Genomic DNA, 8,150 nt, shown 5'->3' on the forward strand with positions numbered 1-8,150 from the left:
CCCACAGCTCCCACCCCCAAAGCCCTTGTCCCCACACCCTCATCCCCACACCCCCATCCCCACAGCCTTTTCTCTTTTGGCTTATGAAGCAGAGCAGACACCAGCATATTTCCAGTCATGCATGTCATCAGTGTCCTTTCGTGGGCCAACCGTGGAGTGGCTGGAATTTTCTACACCAGATGCGCCCAGGTTTCTGCACACAACCTTCCCTCCTCCCATGGATCCCCCGGAGCTCAAGCGTCTTTCCAGGTGCTTCCTTACTTGCACAATGGGCGTGACAGAGTGGAGGCTACACCGTTATTTATTTGCTGATGTTTCTTTGGGATAAGGGTGAGCTCTAGATTTTCATTGTCCTTTAGAAGCAGTCCTGGCCCACCACAGAGACAGAAGTCCTTTAAAACCAGGCTGAGCGTGGGAACATCAATTCCCAGTTCCCAAAGCTCTTTGCAGAGCTAGAGAGATGGAGGCCACTTTTCAGGTCAAGGTCTCTCCCTCCCAAACCAGATTTCTCTGCCCTACCTTCACGGTAGCTAAGCTTCAACAGGATCCAACTGGAGCCCCTTGCTAAGGCAGGGGTGTCTTAAAGAAACCTCTAGCCCACCCCATCCCCACCCCTGTTTGTTTTATTTCTTCAAGACAGGCTCTCTTTGTAGACCCGTCTGCCTTGATCTCAGAGATCTGCCTGCCTCTGCCTCCTGAGTGCTGGGATTAAAGATGTGCGCTACCATGTCTGGCCGCCTAATCGTATTTAATGGTTACAAGACCCTGACTCTGGTCTGCTGAGTTAAAATAGGAGCCAGGTAAATTGTCCCTCTCTTTGAAGGAAACTACTGTCATTGACAATAGAACAGGTCAGCGAATAAAGCAGGCACCAGACACATGGCACAGTAAGGGTCCCACTCGTTGCTGGCAGCCATGCAAGACCAGCTTGCAAGGTGGAGGCTGAGGGGCAGGGCAGGGTGCTGAATGCAGGCGGCGACAGTGCTCTGGTGACAGGCCCAGCCTCTGCAAAAACAAGGAAGCAAAGGACCAAGGCCAAAAAATACAAGTTCCCCGACGTTATTTCTCTCTCCTCTCTTTTAGCTTATCTCAGGGATAAGAGCTCTCAGATTGAGGGTACTGCACCCCTTCTTCAGGCTTCCAAGCCACGAAGTTTGGAACCAAGGGCACTGATTCCATAACTAGGAAGACCAGCGCTTGAGTCTATAGACCCTGGAAAGCAATGGCCCAGTGGGGGCTTCAGTGAGCAGGAAGAAAACAGGAGGCTGTCTCCCGAGGGCAGGGGCTCCACCATAGCTGCAGGCCACTGAGAGACCCCCCAAAATGAAGCCTCCTCCCATTGAAACAGGGAACTCTGAGGTTACTGTTCCTTTAAGAAACCTTCGAGGCTGTGTCACTGAGCCCCCTTATCTGGGGTGTGCAGACCGAGCTGTAGTTTTGGCACCATAAGCTGTTATCTTGTCTTCCTGGCCCAGGGCCAGCTCCGAGGAGGCCAGGAAAAACCACTTCTCTGCTGGGACTTGTCTCTCTCATGCATGCCATCCCCAGGTCTTTGGCCTGATGCTCTCTCTCAGCATTGCTCGGCCTCCACGAAGCCTTCCTTCTCGTGGCCTGAGGGCTCGACCTCTGTGTAGGTGGAGTGGCTCGGGTGGTTGTGGAACTTCATGGCTGGCCAGTGGTGAGGTCTCCGCTGCAGGAACACAGAGGCAAAGCCAGTGAACCCCACCTCCGTGGACCCCGTCTCTGAGAGATTGTGTAAAACCTCCTCACAACCGGATTCTGGAGGAATGGGTACTCACGGTGGAGCGATAACTGGTGGTGGGGCCCACTTTCTCTACAAGATTCTCCAGAGGAAACCCTCAGCCACTAGAACCCCTATATAGTCTCTGGCTAGCCCAGAACTTTCTCTGTAGCCCAGGCTAGCCTTGAACTTTCAGCAACCCCCTGACGCATGCCTCCCAAGTGTTGGGATTCTAGGTATGCATTACTGTGTGTGGCAGTTTTAGAAGCAGGTTTGGAGGGAGCATACTGTGTGGTTTGTAGAACTGAGCTAGAGGCTTCAACAGCAGCCATGAGATGCAAGGCTGTAGGAAGTGACCAAGCAGGCTACCGGTGCCTACTCAGGAAGTGCCAAGATAACAGAGGTCTGCATCCGAATCGACAGGGGTCTTACTAAAATGCTGATGCCTTGGCCTACCTTGAGTCCACCCGTCAAAGTCCTTGTGGCCAAGGCACCGGTAGTCCTAGGTGATAACCCAGGTGGGCTAAGAATTCAGAACTGGAAAGAGCCTGTTTCATTTTTTAAAAAACTGAGGGAACCACTTAGGTCTCTAGGGGTAAGGTCAGTGGGCTTGCGACCCAGGTAGAGAAAGATGTCCCTGTAGAACCTTCTCCAGTGATTCCTTGGGGGGTGGGGGGGAGCAGAGTGTTCTGAGACAAGGTTTCTTTATCTAGCCTTGGCAGACTTGGAACTCACTCTGTAGACCAGGCTGGCTTTGAACTCACAGAGATGCTCCTGCCTCTGTCTCCTCAGTCATGGGATTAAAGGCATGCACCCTCCTCCCCGAGCAAAATGATCCTTCTCAATAAGAGCTCTAGGGAAGTTCACCATGTGCGACATAAGTGTTACTGAGGAGTTCACTAAGGGCATCCTCGGCCTGACCTACTAGAGGGCAGGGCCGGTGTCTCCTTCATCTTTTTTTTTTTTTTCTCTGTATAGCCCTGGCTGTCCTGGAACTCACTCTGTAGACAAGGCTGGCCTCGAACTCAGAAATCCACCTGCCTCTGCCTCCCAAGTGCTGGTATTAAAGGCGTGTGCTACCACTGCCTGGCATCTCCTTCATCCTTATGTCCTCAGAAACCATGGAAACACCTTCACCAGTGGGATAAGAACCAGATGCCTCACAAACAAGGGCTGAGCCTCAATTTCCGTGACGCACTTCTACTGTTCACTCTAAATTCTGGAACATTCAAAACTGCTGAATCCCCAGCTCCCGCTCCCGGAGAGCGCAGCCCTCATTAACATCTGAGTTGTCAACTGTCACCTAAAAAGCCCACAGAAGCAGTGAAACACGGTGGCTCTGAATGAGACCAACACCTACAATTTGGGGGCAAGAAACCTCAAGTCATTATGGGGAGAGCTGCCTGCCTCTAATAGGGCCCTATGATATGCTATTTTCGACCACTTTCCTCTGGGGGCTTTCCTAACTTCGGAAAAGCAGATAGACCACTTCCCAGGGAGGGAATACCTGTGTGCTGAGTCCTGGGGATGATGGACCATGGTACTAGTCCCTGAAGAGATGATGGAGTGGAGGAAAGTTTCTCAGGGAGGTGAGGGATGGGATCGGGGGAGGCAGGTTCTGAACGTTCAGGGAAGCTGGCTGGAAGCAGATACAGGCAAATGCCACACTGACCTCAATGAAGAAGAGTGCAGCATTGGAATTGGGGTGGCTGCTGATGTAAATCCCAGCCAGGATGATGGCCGCTACCAGGAGGACAGCAAGCACGATGCCCACCATGGTACCCAGGTGCACAGGAGGACCCTTGGTCTTTGGGGACGAGTGGTCTGGAAGGCCTGTGGAGATAGGAGGATAGAGAAGGACTTCAGGAACAAAACAAGCTGAGCCTCGGGGACTTGGGTTCTGACAAGGTCCTGGCGATGAACAACCACATTTCCAAACCAACAGAAAGGCATAGCAAGAATTGGGAATGACAGTAACTACATTAATATTCTGGCACCTTTAAGGCGTTTCCCAGTCATTTGAAAGTTGCTCTTAAGAAGTTATAACTTCTTTTTTTTTTCTTTTCTTTTCTTTTTTCTTTGAGACAGGGTTTCTCTGTATAGCCTTGGCTGTCCTGGAACTCACTCTGTAGATCATGCTGGCCTCAAACTCAGGCTGCCTCTGCCTCCCGAGTGCTGGGATGAAGGGCGTGCACCACCACTGTCTGGCATAACTTCTTTTTTTTTTTTAAAGATTTATTTATTTATGTATTTTATGTAAGTGCACTGTAGCTGTCTTCAGACACACCAGAAGAGGGCTTCAGATCCCATTACAGATGGTTGTGAGCCACCATGTGGTTGCTGGGATTTGAACTCAGGACCTTTGGAAGAGTAGTCAGTGCTCTTAACCACTGAGCCATTTCTCCAGCCCCCCCTCTTTTTTTTTTTAAAGATTTATTTATTTGTTATTATATGTAAGTACATTGTAGCTGTCTTCAGATATATCAGAAGAGGGTGTCAGATCCCATTACAGATGGTTGTGAGTCACCATGTGGTTGCTGGGATTTGATCTCAGGACCTTCGGAAGAGCAGTCAGTGCTCTTAACTGCTGAGCCATCTCTCCAGCCCTCCTCCTGCCCCCTTCCCGTCCCCCACATAACTTCTTAAACTTTCTCAAATACCTGTGCCACACTATACTTTTAAGGGATTCACAAAGGGCATGTGATAGTTAATAGTATGGGATCTGGGGGCTAATGTGATGGCTCAGTGTATAAAGGTGCTTGCGGCCAAGCCTTAGGACTTGAGTTCAATCCCTGGAACTACATGGTGGAAAGGAGAGAACTGACTCCTACAAGTTGTCCCCTGACCACCACAGGGAGGGTAGTAGGTATCTGACTCTACATACACAAACACACACAAAAAAATAATAATAAAAGAATTGGGATCTTAGATGAGTGTGATTTCAAAGACTTGTAATCTCAGCACTTGGGAGGAGACAGGAGGATCAAGAGTTCAAGGCCATTCTAACCTACAGAGTGAATGTGGACCTAGTCTGGGCTACACAAGACCTTGTCTCAAAAAAATCTGATGGTGAAGGCAGGTGTGACCACCTTTAATCCCAGCACTTGAAAGGCAGAGGCAGGCGGATTTCTGTGAGTTCAAGGCAAGCATGGTTTACAGAGTGAGTTCCTGAACAGCCAGTGCTGTACAATAATAATAATAATAATAATAATAATAATAATAATAATAATAAAACAAAGAGGTGTGGGGAATCTAGATTGGCTTTTTGAGTTCAAATCTATACTCTGTCACTTACTAGCTGTGTGACTTTGGGCAAATTAGCCTCTGTGATTCTCTGCTATCAACTTTATAGGATAAGGACAATAGCTATCTAGCTGGGGATCGTGCAGTGGATAAAACGACAGAGCCCAGGCCAGGTACCGAGAACCACTCCTAGCATCATGGAAGTCCTAAACTAGTATGGACTAGTATGAACTAGTATTATTGCTCTGATAGCAAATAGCCATATTCACCCGTGCTTCTGTCTGCTGCCAGACTGAGATCTGCTGGAGGGCAGGGACACTCTCTAGCTCTTAAAAACAACAGGGTTTGCTGTGAAGTAGAGCATCCCACTTCAACTGAATTCAACGGGATGAACCAGATCCTCTAGAGGCACCTACAAACCATTCTAAGCTTCCGAAATGCATCCCAAGGATGAGAGGCTCATCCAGACCCACCCTTTCTTCTATGACTGGGGTAATGGAAACACAGAGATGGTCTGCCGTTTGCCTAAGGACACACAGAGAGTGTCAGCTGCTAAGAAGCGAGGTTCCCTAACATTACCTGGGTGGGTATTTGCTGCCTCCCTTACTTACTATGGAGGAAGGAGCCAAAAAGACGGATGTGGATGCCAGCAATGGAAACACCCAGTTCTTGGGTGGGAAGGGAGGCAGCAGAGTGAGGATTTCAATAAGATGTTGAGAGCATCAGGACTGTTGCTATCCCCATTTGTCTTTGCTGGGCACTGTGTACACAGAAGCAATCCAGGATAGAAACTATCCAGGCCACTCCTGTGTATGCTGTTGTTTCCAACCGGCATCAAGTGGGACCGTTGAAAGAACTTCTACCCCAGGCTAGCCTCTGCTGACTTGCTGGTTGGCCACCAGCTTGTAGCTCGTGATACTGTGATCTGACCTTTGGGGTTGTGGCAGATGTGCATGTAGCACAAGCTGGAAGAGCCTGGCTTGGCTCCTCCTCTCAAGCTCCCTATAGAGGGCAATGATGTCATTTCCACAGCGAGGTATGCCAGACTGAGTCATTAAAAAGGAGCCTTTCCTGCTGGACTTCCAAGGACTGCCTCCAGCCTTGATCTGGAAAGGCCTTCCCCTCGTCCATCCTTATAGCAAGGACTGGGCTCTTGACAGGGGAGGATGGCCCTTCCTATGACCAGAGAACACCTTCCCTGAGCCTGGTAGTAGCCCACCTTCTGGTACCCCACAAACAGGCAGTGGACAACATCTGCATGCTCTCTGCCTGGGAGGGAGCTGGATGTTGCAGAAACCGCTCTTCCACACAGCTGTGAAGTCCACAGAGAAGCAAGGCCACAGCCACAAGTCCCCCAGCTGGTGGCACTGGCTCAGCTGCTTCCTCAGGTTCTTTTCAGGGCAGTAGACACGGGAGGCTCGTGGCTGAGATGGGAGGTGTCTAGGGTAGAGATGCTCCATCCACCTAGGGGTCTGTGGCCTCAGACTCCAGTCCTCCTGTCAGCCGGAGGCCTGGGACCCTGGCTGCTCTGTTCTTTCCTCTCCCTCACCTCCTCTGACTCCTCAGGGTGAGCCCCACTGCCATCTGTCTGGTGAAAAGAGGCCAGGAGTTTTGTACTTTGTACTCACCGTCTCCTTCTGCGTAGGGATTCAACTTGGTGTCATCTTCAAAGAGGACAGAAGGAGCAAAGTTAGTGAATCACTCAGACCTCCAGCACCCTGGCTCTAGATGGACTTTAAGGAAGTTCATTTTCAACTCTCCATCCCGAAAGGCAAGGTATCCTGCCCCAAACTACACAGCAGGGTAACAGGGAAGACTGGGACAAGCCAGCTTTTCCTGTCTTGTGTTATTCAATCGACAGACTTTATATGAGTGTTTATTATGGGCTGGCACTGGGGGTAGCATTAGTGAGATCACAGGTGGACATGGTCCACACCTACTTCAGGAAACCTGTAGGGAAGAGCACCCACCATGCCAGCTTGTAGCTCAGTCACTGAGCACATGCTAAGCATGGGACATGTGGGAAGCTTCAGGTTTCGCTTGCACGCGCGCACACACACACACACACACACACACACACACACACACCCCAACCTATGAATAAATAACTTCCCATGATGGAGATGTCTCTCAGGCCTCACCCAGGTCATGGGAATCAACAAACATTTCCCAGAGGGAGGATGTGAGCCCTAAGCTAGTAAGAGGACAGGATAGTCAAAGAATTTTCCAGCTGTGTCTCCTACAGGGTAGAGATGAAAGGGGCCAGGCAGCTGGCTGGAGTGCCCTATGGACATCTTGCCCGACCTTCTAAGGGGCTGCTGGGAGCCGTGGAAGGCTTACCGTGGTGGTCCCTGGTTCACTTGCAGACGCCAGGGCCTGCAGTAATTTTCATGCCTTCTTTACACCTCAGGGCAGACACCAGCAGCTTCTCAGTCTGCTCTGTAGCCAGCCCTCTCCCTGGGGTTTTAGCCCAGGAGGCAAAAGAAGCCAGAGTCCAAAGGCCCACTGTCTTAACCACACCTCCAATGTCCAAACCCTTTGAGATTCTTAGTGGGTTCCATGTTGGCTCACATGGGTTCTAGGCCCTAGTAGGTCCTGCTAAGGGCCCCCTCTCACCTCGCCATACCTGGCTCTCTCTTTTTTTATAAAACACAATAGCATGAGTTCAGTCTTTCCTTGTCCCTTCCTTGAGGATGGGAACGGTTTCATAGCACCAGCGTGCAGTCAGGCTCTCTCACTCCCAGGAAGGAGTCAGAGAAGGGGCGGGGGCAGGATGTGTGGCCCCCAATACCCACAGTGATGTAAGCTTGCTTCCCCAGGTAAGAAACCCTGGCACTCAGTGTTAGCTAGAGCCCAGACAATGTCTCAGCAGAGTGCCTGTGTCTGTGAGAGGGGAAGAGCTACTACGGGCGTTGTGGGCTGACCAGCACCTGAATTCTTACAGAAGTTCATGAGACTGGAGAGATGGCTCAGTGGTGAAGCTCTGCTCTTCCAGAGGTCCTCCATTTGATCCCCAGCACCCACATGGTGGCTCACAGCCATCTGCAACTTCAGTTTTCCCAAGGGATCCAATGCCCTCTTCTGACCTCCACAGTAACCAGGACCAGGCATACAAATGGTACACAGACACATGCAGGCTAAACATCCATACACATAACATCAAAAA

The 8,150-nt window shown here is 50.5% G+C and overlaps 1 protein-coding gene across 1 annotated transcript in view; it reads right to left on the reverse strand.

Moving 5' to 3' along the window:
* Positions 1 to 283: 283 nt before the first annotated feature.
* Positions 284 to 8,150, reverse strand: part of Plxdc1 (plexin domain containing 1) — a 64,047-nt gene continuing 56,180 nt past the window's right edge. The window contains exons 12-14 of the mRNA XM_031353574.1: positions 6,613 to 6,648; positions 3,414 to 3,574; positions 284 to 1,690 (exon numbers count right to left, since the gene is read on the reverse strand). Coding sequence (XP_031209434.1) covers positions 1,571 to 1,690; positions 3,414 to 3,574; positions 6,613 to 6,648 — 317 coding nt within the window. The 3' untranslated portion in view covers positions 284 to 1,570. The remainder of the gene's footprint in view (positions 1,691 to 3,413; positions 3,575 to 6,612; positions 6,649 to 8,150) is intronic.

The sequence above is a fragment of the Mastomys coucha genome, unplaced genomic scaffold, assembly GCF_008632895.1.
Source record: "Mastomys coucha isolate ucsf_1 unplaced genomic scaffold, UCSF_Mcou_1 pScaffold5, whole genome shotgun sequence".
Lineage (NCBI taxonomy): Eukaryota > Metazoa > Chordata > Mammalia > Rodentia > Muridae > Mastomys > Mastomys coucha.